Source organism: Chinchilla lanigera, unplaced genomic scaffold, assembly GCF_000276665.1.
Source record: "Chinchilla lanigera isolate Chin_1 unplaced genomic scaffold, ChiLan1.0 scaffold00031, whole genome shotgun sequence".
Lineage (NCBI taxonomy): Eukaryota > Metazoa > Chordata > Mammalia > Rodentia > Chinchillidae > Chinchilla > Chinchilla lanigera.
This window is the reverse complement of record NW_004955432.1, coordinates 4,603,138-4,622,187: the sequence shown is the minus strand read 5'-3', so window position 1 is coordinate 4,622,187 and position 19,050 is coordinate 4,603,138. Positions and strand designations below refer to the sequence as shown.

The 19,050-nt window shown below is 37.4% G+C and overlaps 1 protein-coding gene across 1 annotated transcript in view; it reads right to left on the bottom strand.

Annotated features, from left to right (window-relative positions):
• Positions 1–16,203: 16,203 nt before the first annotated feature.
• The window catches only part of LOC102024496 (zinc finger protein 709-like), a 5,824-nt gene continuing 2,977 nt past the window's right edge, over positions 16,204–19,050 (bottom strand). The window contains exon 3 of the mRNA XM_013515925.1: positions 16,204–19,037. Within this exon, the coding sequence (XP_013371379.1) occupies positions 17,542–19,037 (1,496 nt within the window). The 3' untranslated portion in view covers positions 16,204–17,541. The remainder of the gene's footprint in view (positions 19,038–19,050) is intronic.

Here is a 19,050-nt window from a genome sequence, read left to right as displayed (position 1 = left end):
GGTGTAGCTCTCACACCCATAATCAATCAAACTCTAAAAGCCTGCCCCATGGCCACATGAGGCTTTTCAATGGTGCCTGGATCTAGTTTGTGTGATACAGGGATTAAGGGTGTGTGATACTAAATTAGTCCACTAATTTGAATTAGCATAGTTCTAGGTGGCATCACCCAAAAGACTGGTAGCCCGGATGTGATAAAAGGGAAAGGCAGGCTCTCTGTTGTCTGCTGGCTGCTTGCTGCCTTCTGCCTGCCATGCTATGATCTGATTCTCCTTGTGATGCACCTCTGCTGTGCCACCCTGTCCTTGAGCCAGCCAACTATGGACTGAAACCTCTACAAACTGTGAGCTGAAGGAAACAATTGCTCATTTAGCTTGTGGAATGAGAAAAGTAACTAGGACAAAGTGTAATGGTAATCTAGAGGAATTCTTGAGGAATTCAGAGATTTCTGTTCCTTTGTGAGCACAAAACAAAGATTTCCTGAAAATCCACTCTACCCATGCAGAGCACAGCTACTGCATAGGTGTAAGATCTCCCAGGCTTGTTGGAGACAGAAATAGACAGGAATGCCTTTAACACCTCGCCATCAGAACAGTACACAGCAGCAACATTCCCCAATAAATTAGGCTTTCACAATTTAAAGGATGTGTACCTCCACAAAGGTGCCTCCTTGAATCTCTTATATGTGGTTGACAGAAATGTTTCACATCTCAGAAACTCTCAACATGCACCAGACTTCACTCTGACCTTAATTACATGAATGACATGTAATACATATTTGTGAACTATTAATGATGTTTCAATAAGGTGAAAGTGACAGAAGCTTAGGCACGGGATCCCACACTCCCACATGCATGTGTTCTTGCCTAGAGCATCAGATGTTTCCTGAGTTACTGTTATATGATTTTCTACCTCTATTAAGACAAGGGAAAGAGGAGTAGCAATCAGGTGCTATTTCACATAAAGGGATAGAAGGAAGTGACCTCCTCAGTTCAATTGTTTCTAACTGCATGTCTTCATAGACGACCCAAAAGCCTTCACTGAAAGATGCTTAGAACTAATAAAGTAATTCAACAAAGTAGCAGGTTACAAAATCACTACAGAAAAAATCAGTAGTGTTCCTATACATCAACAGTGAACTCACCAAAAAAGAAATCAGAATAATAACTCCATTCAAAATAGCTTTTAAAAATTGAATGGCCAGGAATTAACCTAACAAACGAAGTGAAAGACCTTTATAACGAAATTTTTAGAGGTATGAAAAAATAAAGAGATTGAAGAGGACATCAAAAAACAGAAAAAGCATTCCATATAAGTGTGTAGGGAGAACTAATAATGTCAAATTGGTCATATTATCCAAAAATAATATAGAAATTTAATGCAATCTGTATGTGTTTTAGATACATTCTCATTAGAGACACAATAGCCAACACCCACAACTATGTGGAGAAAATGTTTATTTTGGCTCTTGATTTGTAGAAATTTCAGTGCATGGTCCACTGGCTCCAAGACAGGGTAGCATGGCAGAGGTGTGTTAGGCATGGCAATAGGAAGCAAAGATAAAGATCATAAAGGGAGACACACCATTACAAGTTGCCTCAAGCAACCTATCTCCTCCAACTTTACCTCAGTCCGCATTACATTTACCTGTAAATCGGTGGTAGACTAATCCAATGATGAGTAGTATGACCTCATATTCCAATCATTTCCACAAAGACCTACCTATGACTGCCTGAAGCTTTTTTTGTTTTGTTTTGTTTTTCCGGTACCGGGAATTGAACTCATGACCTTGCGCTTACCAAGTAGGCACCGTGCCGCTGAGCTAAATCCTCAGCCCCCTGCCTGAAGCTTTTGAGGGACATCAAGATAAAAACTACAACAGTATGAAAAGAGCAGCAGCGTTCTTCAGAGAACTAGAAAAAATAATTGTAAAATTTATATGGAAACAAAAGAGACCCAGAACAGCAAAAGCACTTCTGGGAAACAAGGACAAAGCAGACAGAAATTCAAAGGCGACAGTGATAAAAACACCATGGTAGTCATAAAAACTATCATGAATATCAGTGACAGAATTGAAGATGCAGAAACAAGCTAGGCACTTTCAACCATCTGAATTTGACAAAGGAGCCAATAACATAAACTGGAGGAAAGATTAACAAACAGTGCCGGCAAACTGATTATCCAAATGAAGAATAATATATCTAGACCCATATTTCCCACCCTATACCAAAATCTAATCCAAGTGGATAAAAGACATAGATATAAAAACAGCAACACTGAATCTATTTGACAATAAAATAAAGCCAGGTGTGGTGGCACATACTTATAATCACAGCACTCAGGAGGCTGAGGCAGGAGGATCATTGTGAGTTCGAGACCAGCCTGGGCTACAAAGTGAGCTCAAGGCCAGCTTGAACTGCACAGTGAGATCCTGTCTCAAAAAGACAAAAAAAAAAAGATAAAATAAATATAACACAGGAAGACTGTTGTAATCAGGGATTGGCAAGGGGAAACAATACAATATAGGACACTTATCAAATCATTTTATAATAGTCACCCAAAGAGCCATATATGAAAAGAGTGCAGGAACTCTGTCTACACACTCAGGATCAAAGAATCCAGATGAAAGCCTAGATCCCATGGTAATGTCCTGCATGAGTCCAGCTGAAGACCTAGAGCCCATAACAATGTCCCTACAAGTCCAACTAGAGGCCAAGAGTCCACGACAATATCTCTTACAGAACTGTTTCACCAATCTGCACTGGGAAGGACCAAAGGTCAGTGGTGGAAGCTAGAAAGCCTGTATCAGTGGGATGAAGGATCTGTCAAATTCTAGCAGCTGAGGTCTCTGCATTGGAGTCAGGAAGCAATGCTCAAAGTAAAAACCAGAGCTCCCCTGAAAAGTACCACAGCCATGCTCAGCAACAGCACAGTCCTCATGCTCCTCCAGAGATGAGAACAGCCATATCCCTATCAGGAAAGCCAGTGCAACAAGCTTCTCTGGGAGATTGAGCAGTGCATCATCTTCCCCTCTGAAGCCAGGAAGTGATGCTCAAATTGAAGACCAGATCTCCCCCAAAGTGAACTATAGCCATTCTCAGGGACAGTAAGATCCCAAGTGCTGTCAAAGATGAGAACAGCCAAGTTCATCAGAAAAGCCAGCACCACAAATTCCTCCAGGAAAAGCAAGAGCTTCCAACAACTTCCTACAGCTTAGAACAGCTTCACTTCTTCTCCAGTTCTGCTTCTTAGGTTGCCAGCAACAATCCTCAGGTGGGGCACCCACACCCAGCACCACACTTGTTCAGCTCAGCTGGGTGTTACAAGTTGACTACCAGTTGTCAATCCACCACAAACACATAGGCCTAAATAAAAACTTCTGCCTGGAATACTAATTGAACAAGAAATAACAATAAAAAAGGATAGTAACAAATTTAAAAGCTTCTGTACAGCCAAGGAAACAACCAAAGAGGCAACCTACACGGTGGGAAAGTGTTGGCAGCTATTCTTCAGACAGGGAAACAATAACTAGAATAAACAAAGAACTCAAAAGTGAGACCTCCCACATAAAAGATGCAATAAAAAAGGACAATTGAAATGAATAAACACTTCTCAGAACAGTAAGTACAAAGGCCCTATAAAGAAGTGAAATTTTTTCTATATTTTTGGCCATTAGAGAGATGCAAATCAAAACAATTCTGAGAGTCCATCTTTCCCCAGAAAAAGTGAATATCATCATAGACTCATAAAAACTACAGAAGCTAATGAGATTGTAGGGGGGATAAAAGAACCTTTCTACTGAGGTGGGAATGTAAAGTAGTACAAGTACTATGAAAATCACTATGGAGATTTATCAAAAAAGTAGTACTTCCATTCAACCTAGCTGTATCTCAATTGAGTATCTTACGAAAAGAGTTGAAGTCTCATATTATAGTCATATATGTGTATGCATGTTTATAGCAGCACAACACATAATAACTAAATCCAAGAAGAACCTGAGATGTCTATCAACACGTGAATAGATAAGGAAAATATGATACATATATATTTTTATACATGTCAGATGCCTTAATTACATTCTTGTTCCTGGGTCTAAATAAGTAAAAGAGGAAAGGTTTACTGTAGCTAATAGTTTTTAGGGGTTTCAGTCTCAAGTTGGCTGGCTCAAAGGCAGAGCAGCATGGCAAACATGCACGAAAGAAGAGAAATAGTCCATGGCTGGACAGGCAGAAAGCAGCAGCAGTGAGCTTCACTTTTGCTTTGAATTCATTCAGGCAATAAGCCTATTGGTTGTCATTCATACCAAGGTTGGATCCAACTTTTGTCTTTAATACATACATGCAGCCACAGTTTGAACTTTGGTAACCAAGTGAACTATTCCAGTTACCACATAGGCATAACTCTTGTTCACACACCCTAGATCTAGCCATGTTCAAAAAACCCCACCTATGAATGCATGAGGCTTTGGTGGGGAGCATCTAGATACAAGCAAGCCATAATAATTGACTGGTACTCAGCATAAATAAAAAGATAAATTTGAACCATTTTTGCAGTGTGAATGCACCTTGAGGCCATAATGTTAACTAAAATTAATCAGACACAGAGGATTCAATATAGAATGGCTTCACTTACATGAGAAGTTCAAAGTATAAATAATGCACAGAGCAAAATAAAGACAACAGAAATCAGGGAGATTGACATTTTGATTTGAGGATGTGAAGAGACAAGAAGGAGTAGAGGTGAAGGACAAGCAAAAAACCCTCAAGATTTTGTGTATATGTACCAGTTCTCCGAGGGTGAGTGAATCACAAATGTATAAAAATTAAATAAGAGATTTAAGGAAATGGAATAATATCAATCAAAAGAAAAACTAAACTAAAAGTTTAGATATAAAGTGCTGACAGTCTTGAAGAAAGGAGACAAAAAAACAGGGTTTGAGGGATTTGGGAGAGAATGAAAAACAAACAAATGTTTGTTGGGGGGCTAATTAACTAAGCAAATAACATAATTTTCTCAAGCTGAGAGATGTAAGTTTCCAGATAAAATGTACCCATTGAATAGAGTACTGTGAAATTTTGGAACATGTACATTGGAAGATATTATTTTCCAGTTTTGCATATTTTTCTATACTTCACAATACTGCATTGAATAAATAAGATGGAAGATTTCTAAAATAAAAAGACAAAAATATGACATGTGATCAAAAATATAGGAACCATTTAAAATAAAAATTAAAATATTATTACAATAAAAGACACTTTTAGAAGAATCCAACTCAAAATTCCCAACCCTACATTTAAACATTTATGCTATCATTGTTGCCAATTGTAAAGTTGTTCTGGAAGTCATCTATCATGACTATAAATTCAGGGCTGCCTTATCATCTGAATCAATTTAAAATGTTTACATCCATTTTTGCCAAATAAAACATTTCAATATGTCCTCATCCAACTTATTTTCAAGATTTGCCACTGTATATCTTATGGCCTTTCCCCAAAGTTGAAATGATCATGCAAGGTAAACATTTCAAACGGATTTGCTATATGGAGGCAGCCAAAACAGCATAACCAAAGACGTAAGAGAGGTTGATGGACACCACTAAGAAACAGCCCTTAGCAGGACTTAAATTAACCAGTGGGCTTTTCATGTTTACTTGTAAATCTGTCCAAGGCCTAGGCTCCTTGTCTGGAGATGGGCAGCAGACTCATAGTAAGTGAACCTTTGTGAGTCATTGATCTCTACTGAGACCTGTAATGGCAGATCAAGCCTGAGAGCTCAAAGGGTAAGACAAGATCACAGCCAAGGATCCAACCTAATGTTGGATCACACCTGGATCCAACCTCAGCTAGATAAAGACTGTAGCCTCAAGCATCTCATTCCTGGGTGGATTAATTTAATATCTTACTTAGATAAGTCCTTGAGTGGTTCCACCCTTCTTGAGTATCCCCCTCCCTTCTTCTGATAATTAAACAAATGTGGGCCAGCCAGAGAAAGTCTTGGTCTTAACTCTGAAAGAATCTCAAATTCTATGAGAGAGCTTTGATACCCTTGGAGCCATGAAATCATCCCATTTGCCTCTTTTTATTTAGTCTTCACTGTAAACTCATTTGGGAGATTGTGGACTGATCAGCCCACAATAACTAAGGGATATTCTTAACTCAATAAGAGGTCTTCCAGAATTGCTTCAAAAAGTGGCAAGAATTATAAGTGTGTTTGAAATGAGGGGAGTATTTTGAAGAAAGTTAATAGCAATGTGTTTTCACTGTAGTAACTGCTTTAAAATTTATACACTCACATAATGTTTTTATCGCACCTCATAAAGGCTACAACAGCTAAGCAGGACACAATGCTAAATAACAGTGTTAGGTTAATTTGGACCAGACCTTATATTTTTTTCCAGTGAGCATAGTGAAGAAACAGGGACCAAGCTGATAGCAAGTTAAATAGACCTGCCTCACTCAACACACAAGAATAAATATGACAAATAGGAAACACATTAAATGTAAAATAAAGTGCAAAAGTCCATTAAACATATCAATCATCACATTACATATAAGTCAATTAGTTTCTCCTCTTTGGAAAAAATTACTTTCAGACAATGCTATAAACCAAAATCGAATTATGTACATTTTATGAGATAAAACAAATGACAAGATTAAAAATAAGAGGTATGTCAGACAAATATTAAGAACAAGAACCTGGTATGGCAATATTTAGAGACTGATTACATAAAATTCAAGGCTGAGGCAGAGGGGGAAGCTCTGGTGTAAAGAACTTGTCTAGGTTTATCCCTAACACTAAAAAAAAGTAGAGGACAAAGAAAAAAACACCAAGAAATAATAACAACAAACAAAAACCCCAAATTTATGCCAGTTTTAGCCATGGAAGAGAAGAATTTTTAAAAATGCATTCACTTTAGATTCTCAAAAAATATGACAACGGCCAATGTTTATTGAGTACTTATTACATGCCAGGCATGAGTGCTTTACATGTACGCATTGTATTTACAGTCCTTAGCAAAGCCCATTACTCTCTCCATTCCACTGATATTATTGCTCTTTATCAGCTTAGGAGAAGCTAGGTGCATCACTGGTTGATTGGTTAAAAGCCAGAACTAAACCCTCATACTATACAGTTAATATTCTAACTTTGAAATATATAAATATAAAAATATGTAAATATATAAAGCAAAAACTCTAAGGAATATTCTCGTATTTTCTTCTTATATTTTAAAATCCCTTTTTAAACATTTGGGTTTCTAAGCTATCTGAACTTATTTTTGTGAATGATATGAAATGAGGACCTAACAATCCCTTAGCAACTATTCCAGCAGCTACTTTGCCCTGATGATTTGAAATGCTCACTCTCACACATACTAAATATCCACATATGCCTGAGTCTTTTAGAGCTTTGCTGTTTCTTTATATATTTCTTGACAGTGATGCCATATACCCTTAAATAGCATATTACTCAGTGTTGTCAGAACATTTATTATTCCTATGTTATATTTTTGCTTACCCTATACTCTCAACTTGAAATGTTTCTCACCACCCCATGAACTAGTCCTTGTGCTCGATACTCACCCATTAATAAAGATGCACCTTCAACTAACTTTTGATTTCTTCTTCATAATTTCTTGATTTCTCCTTCATAATTTTTTTTACAAATAAATATTTTGTTAGTGGAGTGTGTATTACAATATATTTTTAATTGTATGGAAATGAGACAATCACATCTCCCTCACTATAGCTCCCCTCCGTTCCATCTGGCCTGTTCTTGAGGCTAGCTGTGCCTCACTATCCTTCATAACCTTGGCACCTAGCATGAAATGGTCAACAGATACTCTCTACATATTTACTGAAATAAATACACACATTTACTGGGCTTGATAATGGATATCACAGACCTGGTGACAGTAATATATCTAGGGCAGATAACAGGGGTGGAATAAGAACCTCCCCTTTAAACCTTTTATGTATTTTCATTAAAAATATATTTATGTTATGCATACATTTACATAATATACAAATTTTGAAGACACCTTCATATTTAGATTGAACAGATTGAGTACTTTATTTCTAGTGAGAGAAATAAGATATAGAATAAAATATATACTACTACTTGTAATACGGATTAGAAAGACTGAAAGAAAAAACCACCTTAGGTATAAGTATGTTTTTGTATGTCAGTGTACTAAGACAATGGAACAAGATGTATGGAGAAGAGAAGTGAGAAGATGGAAAGTTAAATAGCGGCATCACTCCCAGCCACTCCCCTAAGTCATCAGCCCGTCCAGTGCAGCCACTTGATACCCCTCAGCCACAAATCCAAACTCTACCCTGCCCACCAGGTATAGACCCCACTGCAGCTGCACTCTCCAGGGCATTTTGGTTCTCACTGTATCCTCAATCCCACCAGGAGTAAACTAGAATTTCTCCCCTAGGCTGAGTGAGGAAGTATCAAGTACTTCCCCCATAGATTAAAGGAGAGTGTCACCGGTCCCCAGACCCCAAGACTGAGCCATGTCTGCTTCCAGTTGTTGGAGAACAGAAGTGGAAGTGTTGGTGGTCCAGGTAGCAGAAATTGTGTGGGACTGCAGGAGGCATCAGTGTCTTATCCATCTGGAGTTTCCATGGGGACCCGTGGGCAGGCAGGAGGGAGTGAAGAGCTGGTGTGAGACAGTGAGGGCCAGGATGAGAACAGCCCATGCCTAGGCTGAGGACCCTTATTCCTCACAGTCATCCTGGTCTTGGGGTATGGCCTGTGCAGCTGGGCCTTGCAGGTGGGCACCCTTTGCCAAGTGGCTCACTCTGCTCTCCAGTATCAGAGCCTCGGAGACAGCACTGCTGTCCTGTTGGACAGGAAGCCCAAAGGCCCAGTCCGGGGTCTCCAGCTCAGGAATGTGGTGACACTGAGGCCCAATTTTCATTTGTGCTCTCTGATGTGCAGGAGATTCATCTATGGCCCCTGGCCTGCCACTCACAGAAGATGACTGTGTATTTGTTAGGCCCCACAATTGGACCCTGCCTAACTTGAAGAGAAAAAATCCCAATGGATGTCTGTTCAAAGAGGAAGCTCCCTTACCCAGGTTGAAAGACTGAAATAATTATTTAGTAGGTTGGTTCCCAGACTTACAGGAAGCCCTGTGTTATGGTTGATACATTGTGTCAACTTGGGGAGTCTAGAGGTTTGGCTAAGTGACTCACCAAGAAGCCAGGGTGTTTACTTTGTATACATCCTGAGCCTGTGGAAGAGGAGGGCATGGAGAGTATGTGAGTGCTACATGCCCCTTAGGTGGGGGTAGCCTGTTTACAATGCAAGGGAGGGAAAGAGGCTGCTTGCCGCCATTCCTCCCTTTTGCTCTGGCTGTTTGCTGTTCGGCTACCATTCCCCCCTTTGCTCTTGTTGCTTTGTTATCTTCTGCCTCGGAGCCAGCCAAGTATGGACTGAAACCTCCACAAACTGTAACCAAAAAAGTCTTTCCTTCCTTAATTTTGGATGTTGGGTATTTCATCTCAGCAATGAGAGAAAAGTAACCAAGACACCCTGTAAGTCTCCAGAATGTCACTTTGTAAGTCAGCAAAGCTCCCCTGTCATCCTGCACTTCCTCCAGGTGCTTCCCACCAACAAACTTAAAATTTTTCATCTTCCTCAGTGGGATCCCCTCCCCTGCTTAAACTCTCCTATAAAGCTTATTCTCTTCCTTTGTTTGTGGCCAATGGTCTTTTCACCCCTGGCCAGGCCATACCCAGTCTGAAACAAAGATATGGCTTTTTGCTTCAATCCTGCCTGTTCTAGTGGTCTCAGTGGCTCCTCAGGGTCTAGACTGACAGTATTAATAATTACCATTTCATTTCAAATGGTATGAAGTAGTACCTAGCTTTACAGTTTGAGAGGTAGGGCAGTGTCTATATCTACAAACTGATTTGAGTGACTTGTCAAATTTTTATAAATGAAGAAATGAATGACATGATCTGATGTATCTACAGATTACAATCCCCCCATGTATACTCTCTTCAAGAAAAGAAAAACTTGCATAGGGTGCATATTCTCCTGATTTAATACCTGGAGATTTTTTTTTTCTATGTCTAATCTTAAATGATATCATATATCAAAGAAAACTCACTACACTGACAGCTGTTAGAGCAGAGATTCAAAATACATGTGCAGTAATCTCAATGGACACTTTCACCAGGGTTATCCATGCAGCACTTTTGTAGCAGAACATACCCGTATGAATATACTTCAGTTTGTTAGTTGCCCAGGTAATAGTTCAGGTTACAGTTCCTGTTACTTTTGTTTCTTCAAAACTGTTGGTCACTATGATGAATATTGTAAGAACCAATCCCCAATTGACAATCCATTCTGCCTCTACTTCCTGCTTGCTTATCCCATAGAAGTGCTAGACCACCAGAGATCAGGATCTGATATTTTGGGAATCATCCAGATGCGTGCCCATTGACATAAATAAGTCTGCCTCCCAATCCTGGGTGTCATTTTGGTGTTTCTACTTGCTACTGCACTTTAACATATGAATAAATGTCTAGAAGTTATTGGCCACCATTAACTCTTTCAGCATCTCTTGTAACTGTAGAAGCAAAGGTAACATGTATTAATCTCATGATGTGTCAAAAAATTTAGTATGAAAATATATATACAAGGTTTTTCTTTCCTGAAGTATGTATACACTTTTTTGGTGGGCTCCATATCCATATCCATGCAAGTAACCTTAGGTGATAGAAAAATTGTGATTCCCTAAGCATATAATCTGTTAGCTTAGCTTTGCTCTCATTCTTTTTCCCTTTTCTTTTCCTTTAAATGAACTTTTATTTATAACTTTTGCTGTGGCAATTGGCATCAATTTTTGCATCAATTTTTTCATTATAGAATTATCTTAAGAAACATTGTTTCTCAGGCCACAAGCATTATTATCAAGGAAAAGTAAGACTGCTTAGTTCTTTTCAAGTTGGCTCCAGTCTATGCCCTAAACTTGAAAATTACAAATCTTCAAAACTTGTGACTCCAAGAAAAGGGAGACACGTTTTGTTACTACCAGAAATTGAAATTGAGTTAGTTATAAATGTAATGTCCTTTTTATTAATCGGTTGAAGCTCACTTCTGGTGAGATATGAGGGAAAGTTAACTCTGGAGGAAAATTAAAGGACAGATTTCCGTTTTAATGATGAGTATTTCCTTTTGAATAGGAATATATTTTTGCCTTGCCTTTCTAGAAAGAAGTAGCATTGTTTCCTAAAGATACTTGAAATCTATTTTGATTTATGCTGTATGATTAACATGCATTTAAAATCATGTTTACATTTGATTTTTGTAATATAACAACATGTGTGTGTAGGTATATGCTTTCTTAGATTTGCTCTACTGAATTATTCCTGAGGACTGTTAATTTGGGGCACATTTTTATTGGAGATGGCTTCAGTGAACTAGGCCCTGAAGAATTGGGAAAGAACGTATCTGAACTATGCAGAATGTTTGTCCTTGTGGAAGTTTCATTCCGGCTGGGAATAGGGGTTTTAACTTAATAGTGATACAGGTGATGTGAGACTACTGACCAGGATAACGTGGTGTATGTCAAGGAAAATAACTGAAAAGAGACAAATGTTTGAACCTAAGAGTTACATGTATGCAACAAAGGGATTTGGTTGTATAGTATGGTTGTTGAGGAGACTTCAAAAGACATTTAACAGGCATGGTCTCCCACACAGTACAAATTCCTAGTGTGTTCCAGTAGTTGAGAAAAGACGTGGAAAGCTAAATTAAGAGTAAAGAAAGCAGGGAGTGGATGAGCTAGGTTGGACAGAAGGGCAGGAGACCCTAAAGGTCATCATAAACTTTGCACTGTATTGTAAGGTATTGTATTGTAAGGTATTGTATTGTAAGGTATTGTATGGTAAGGTATTGTATTGCAAGGAAAACCACTGTTGTCAGAGTTTAAAGGACAGAAAGAGTGTTATGATTTACGTCTGTGTGTCCCCCCCAAGCCTCATGCGGCCATGGGGCAGGCTTTTAGAGTTTGATTATGGGTGTGAGAGCTGCACCCGCCCTGGAGTGGATAGTTTGCATATGTAAGGGAGAGGAAAGGGGTGCTTGAGGCCATTCTGCCCTGGTGTGTGCTTGTGGCTTTTGCTGTGTTCTGTCACCCTCAGCTGTAGCTCCCTGCCATGTGCCAGTCTGCCTTGTAATCTGCCAAGTACGGACTGAAACCTCCACAGACTGTAAGCAAAATAAACCTTTCCTTCCTTAATTTTGGGTGTCAGGTATTTTGTCCCAGCAACGAGAGAAAAGTAACCAAGACAAAGGGCATGATTACTTTTATAATTTAAAGAAAAGACTGCTCCTGAATTGAAAATAGAGTTTAGGATGGACAAAAATGAATGCAGAGCCCATATAGGAGATTGAGTAAATTCAGGAGTTGCACAATGGTAGATGTGAAATGAGAAAACTTGGAATATTTGAGATATGGAATATTTGAGATAGAGCTAGAATTGAGAGAATTTGATGAATTTTCCTTCAAATGACTCTAATTTGTCCTTCTCTATAGATAGTCCCATTCTAATGTATATAAATACATTTTCTTTATCTGTTCATCTGTTGATGCATGTTTAGGCTGCTTCTGAAATTTGGTTATTATAAATTGTGCTCCTTTAAACATGGGCATGCAGGTATCACTATAGTATGATGTTTTTAATGTTTTTGTAATGATACATAGAAAGTACATAGCTGGGTTGAGTGAAACTTCTATTTTTAGGTTTTTGAGGAATCTCCATGCTGATCTCCAGAGTGGTTAATTACAGTCCTACCAACAACGAATAATGTTTCTTTTCCCCCACATCCTGACAAGCATTTGTTATTATTTGATTCCCTAAATACAGCCATTCTTGCTGGAGATGCAACCTCAGTGATGTTTTAATTTTCATTTCCCCAGTGGTCATTGATATTAAATATTTTTCCATGTATTTATTGGCTTTAATGCTGCTTCTATGAAATCTCTATACATTCCAGATGCCATTTATTTATTTATTTATTTATTTATTTATTTATTTATTTATTCTTTTTGAGACAGGGTTTTGCAATGCAGTTCAGGCTAGCCTGGAACTCACTTTGTAGACTACCCTGGCCTTGAACTCACAGTGATCCTCCTGCTTTAGCCTCCCAGGTGCTGGGATTACAGGCATGTGCCAGTATGCCCAGCCACCCATTATTTATGCTTAAATTCTGTAGATATAATTTTGAGTTTGTCATATATTCTAGGTATTAGCCCCTCATCAAATGAATAGTTATCAAAATTTTTTCCCATTCCATAGTTTGCCTCATCACTCTCTTGATGGTTTTGTTTGTTGTGCAGAGGCTTTTAAATTTGATGTGGTACCATTTGTTCAAACTTGGATTATTTCTTGTGCAACTCGAGTTCTGATAAGAAATCTTTACCTATACTAATGTCTTCAAAAGTTTTAACTATTTTGTCTATCAGCAGATTACATGTTAATATTTTATTACTTAGATCTTTTATATAATTTGATTTCAGTTTCATGCATGGTAAGTGATATCAGTCTAGATTCAGTCTTTGGCATGTGGAAAGCCAGTTTTCCCAGTTGCTAAAGGGGCAATCTTTCCTTCACTGAAAGCATTTGGCTGCTTGTCAAAGATAAAATAGAACCTGGACGTGGTAGTACATGCCTGTAATACCAGAACTCACGAGGCTGAGGAAGGAGGATTGTTGAGAGTTCAAGGCCAGCCTGCGCTACATAGTGAGTTTAAAACCAGCCTGAAATATGTAGTGAGGATCTGGCTTACAGTCACTCCCCAACAAAAAAAAAGGTAGAGTATGCTTGTACTTGTTTCTGTATCCTCTGTTTTGTTCAATTTATGTATACATTTGTGAATTGCCAATACCATGCTACTTTTAATCACTCTAGAGTTGTACTATAACTTGAAATCTGGGATTGTTATCTCTCCTGCCTTGTACTTGTTGGCAAAAACGGCTTTTCTAGGTCACTTATGGATCCACATAAATCTTAGGAATTTTTCCTACAGATTTTTGAGAACTGCTATTGGCACTATGATTGCAATTACAGTTTGTTTTCTAAATTCTTCCTCTATTTTCTTGTTTAGAATACTTTAATTTTCATTGTAGAGGTATTCTACTTCCTTTGTTAGGTTCATTTCTATTTTGTTTTTCTTGATGTGATTAAGAAAGTTATTGTTTTTAAAATTTCTCTCACAGTGTATTTGTTATTGTTGAATAGAAATCATCTTTATATTTAAGTGGTGACATTGTATCCTCCTATGCTACTAAATTTGGTTAATAACTGTTGGATCCTTTTGGTTGAGTTTTTGTGGTCTTCTATGGAGAGTATCACATCATGTGTAAATATTGATAATTTTACTTCTTCCTGTCCCTAACCTTTTAATTTTTTTTTCTCTTGCCTGATTATGGCTATGTTTTGAGAACCATATTGAAAACCATTGCTGATAGATGACATCCCTGTCTTATATCTGATTTTTAAAGGGAAAGTGTTCTTTTCTCAGTTTAATGCAATATTGACTGTTAGTTTGTCATAGATGGCTTTCATCAGACTGAGATAAAGCCCTTCTACCTATTTCCCTCAAGATTTATAACAAAAACTGATGTTAAATTTTGTCAAAGATTTTTCCTTCAACTATTGAGGTAATCATGAGGTTTTAGTCCTTGCTTCTGCTTTTGTAGTGTATTACACTATTGGTTTGTGTATCTTGAATTATTCCTCATCCCTTGAATAAGTCCTACATGTTCGTGAAGTATGCTCTTTTTGAGGATTTTCTGTATTGTATTTGCTACTATTTTATTGAGGATTTTTGCACCTATGTTCATTAAAGAGATTGGCTTGTAGTTGTCTTTTTGGTTGTGTCTTCTGCTTTTAGAATCAGTGTAATGCTTTCTATCAACAATGACATGAGGAGTACTGCTTCACTTTTGATTTCATTAAGCTGTTTGTGGAGGATTCACATTAGATATTCTCTAAAGTTCTTGTAGAATTTGGCCATGAATCTATCAAGACCCTGGCTTTTCTTAGTAGGTATTTAAAATTACTTCCTCAATTTCACTGATACTGGAATATTCAGGATTTTTGCATCTTCTTTCAGCTTGGTAATTCATGTGTGAATTACCAAGGAAGTGAATAACCTTTACATTAAAAACTATAATACTCTGAAAAAAGAGATCAAAGTGGACATGAGAAAATGGAAAGACATCTTTTGCAGACAAAAACAATATGGTGAAAATGGCCATACTGCAAAACTGTTATTCAAACTTACTGCAGTCCCAATCAAAATAGTAATAGCATACTTCATAGAAGTAGCAAAAAAGATCCTAAAATTTGTATGGAACCAGAAGAAAGCTAAAATAGCAAAAGTTATTCTTAATAGCAAGGGTAAGTCATGGGGCATTACAACCCCTGATTTGAAGTTATACTGCAAACCTAATGTGATAAAAATAGGATGGTTCTACCAAAGAAAGAGACCTGAGTATCAATAGAGCAGAAGATGCAGAAATAAAGCCATGCAAACTCAGCTATGTTATTTGACAAAGTGGTCAAACATCTTCAATGAAGGAAAGGTAGGTTCTTTAGAAAATGGTGCTGGAAAACTGGATTTCCACATGCCATAGGTTAAACCTAGAAACTTTTATCTCTGTGCGCTCAACTAAGACTGAAACACTTATTCTGCTGAAAACAACAGCTACTCCTTAGATAAACACCATCTATAACATGTAAAAATATTTAAAAGGACATACCCCCACTTAAAGACCAATCCAAAAAAGGGCATCTGTAATAATCAGACACTTATCAGATGAAGTACAAATAGCAAATAAATATATGAAAAAACGTTCAACATTACTGGTCATTCAAACTTTGCAAATGAAAACAACACTGATATTATATTTCACTCAAGAAAGAATGGCAGTCATCAAGAAATCAACCAACAATTAATGCTGGCAAGGGTGAGAGGAGAAGGAAGCTTCTCCATTGTTGGTGGGAATGTAAATTGGTAAAACTATGATGGAAATCTGAAGGAAGATTCCTCAAAAACTAAAACTAGAGGTTCCATTTAACCCAGTTATGCCTCTTTTTGGTATGTTCCTGAGAGTTAAAGGCATTCCACAGAGATATATGCATACCTATGTTTATAACAGCACAATTTATACTGGAAAAATCTTCATAAAACCCATATGCTCATCAAGAGATGAATACATAAAATGTGATATTTAAAGTGGAGTACTACTTTGCCATAAAGAAAAATAAATCTGAATTGTTTTTAGGTAAATCAATGCACCTTAAGTCTATCTTAATAAATAAATTTTATAATTTGTAAAATCAGACACACAAGTTTAAATATCACATTGTTTCTTTTGCGTGAGAAACCCAGAGTGTAAATAATGAAGAAAATGGAGAATACCAGGAATTAGAAAGACCATCTTAAAATTGGAAGGGGAATAAAGGAGGGGCAAGGTGGAAGGTAAATGAGATTAAATAAGAGAAAAATGGAACTAAAGCTTTTGTAAATACAGAGTGAGTAATGTTGCAAATGGGGGAATGGGAAAAGGGGAAGAATACATATTTTGTACAGGTCCAAAATCCTTATGACTTATGTGATCATTGTTTGACAAATACGTAGTAGTAAAAATTTAAAATTAAAAAATACAAAATTGAGGCTATGTATATTTAAAATTGAATTTAAAAATATTTATTCCAGTGATTTACATAATATATTTATACTTTAGAATATCTCTTCATCTTACATGGAGAATTCACATTGTTTCCATGACTGGCTTGCATAGGTGTTAACCATGTGAGAAGTGTTCAAATATATTGAAGTATGACTTACAACTAAGAACTTTGCATAGGCACATGGATTTAACCCAATACTCATTCTTACATGTAGGACAGTTGAATACTTGTACATATCCCTTATATTAATGTTTTCTCAGAATACAGCATGTCTGTATTGTGAATTAACCCAAAATGACTATAATGTATTGAGGAGTCTCTCATTATGAAATGCCATGAGTCTCCCATTGAGATTGCTTAAGCCATGTGAACATCCTCTCACATTCTGTATTGTATTAACACTGTGTGAATTTGTACATTTTTCCTGACATTACTGAAACCAGGACATTCTTTCTCACATTATTTACATAGGCTCTCTCGCTTTAGTAGAGGTTCTTCCAAGCATTTCAAAGTAAGTGGAAGAACAAAAGAGTTTACCACTTTTATTACATATATATGCCTTCCCTCTCATGTGAATTATTGTTTTAAGGCATTGAGAGAAATAAGTTTCAACACTGATCACAAATGTTCATGTTCTCTTCACTATGAGTTCTTCACTTATGCAATACTTGTGTGTACTGAAAGAATTTTATATGGCTTACCAAGAAAGTGCTTCTCTCCATTGAAGGTTCTTTCACATCAGTGCAAGTTACTTTATCTTTCCAGTTAACTTACTTTCAAATTTTAATGTCTGTTTATTATTAGAGTGAACAAAAACTATTATAAATTGCTTAAATTTTTTTCTACCTTGTGACTACTTTCATGTAACTTACAATAACTGTATGTCCTGAAAGCTTTCCCACATTGCTTACATACATAGGATTTCTCCCCAGTATGAGACCTTTCATGTTTTTGACAACTACTTTGGGTCCTGAAAGGTTTCCCACATTGCTTACATACATATGTTTTCTCCTTTGTGTGAGTTCGTTCATGTCTTTGACAATAAATGTGTGTCCTGAAAGCTTTTCCACATTGCTTACATATATAGGACTTCTCCCCATTATGAATTTGCTCATGTCTTTGACAAAGAATGTGTGTCCTGAAAGCTTTCCCACACTGCTTACACACATAGGGTTTCTCCCCAGTGTGAGTCCTTTCATGTTTTCGACAACAACTATTTGTGCTAAAAGCTTTCCCACATTGCTTACATGCATATGGTTTCTCCCCACTGTGAAGTCGTTCATGTATCTGACAATAACTGTTTCTGCTGAAAGCTTTCCCACATTGTTTACATACATAGGGTTTCTCTCCAGTGTGAATTCTTTTATGTACTTGATAACTACCATGTGCACTGAAACCTTTCCCACATTGCTCACATATGTATGGTTTCTCCCCAATGTGAGTTCTTTCATGTACTTGACAACTATCATGTGTGCTGAATGCTTTCCCACACTGCTTACATAAATAGGGTTTTACCCCAGTGTGAGTTTGTTCATGTCTTTGACAATGACTCTGCCTGCTGAAAGCTTTCCCACATTGTTTACATACATAGGGTTTCTCCCCCGTATGAGTTCTTTCATGTTTTCGACAACAACTGTGTGTGCTGAAAGCTTTCCCACATTGCTTACATGTATAGGGTTTCTCTCCAGTGTGTGTTCGTTCGTGTATTTGACAATAACTGTGTGTGCTAAAAGCTTTCCCACATTGCTTACATATATATGGTTTCATCCCAGTGTGAATTCTTTTGTGTACTTGGTAACTACCATGTACACTGAAAGCTTTCCCACATTGCTTACATATATACGGTTTATGCCCAACATGAGTTCTTTCATGTATTTGACAACTACCATGTGTGCTAAATGCTTTCCCACAATGCTTACATGAAAAGGGTTTCAAACCAGTATGAGTTTGTTCATGTCTTTGACAATGACTATAGGTACGGAAAGCTTTCCCACACTGCTTACATACATACGGTTTCTCCCCAGTGTGCGTCCTTTCATGTTTTCGACAACAACTGCGTGTGCTAAATGCTTTGCCACATTGCTTACATACATAGGGTTTCTCTCCATTATGAGTACTTTCATGTACTCGACAACTACCACGTGTGCTGAAAGCTTTCCCACACTGCTTACATATATAGGGTTTCTCCCCGGTGTGAGTTCTTTCATGTTCTCGACAACTACCATGTGTACTGAAAGCTTTCCCACATTGCTTACATACATAGGGTTTCTCACCAGTGTGAGTTCGTTCATGTCTTTGACAATGACTGTGTGTACCAAAAGCTTTCCC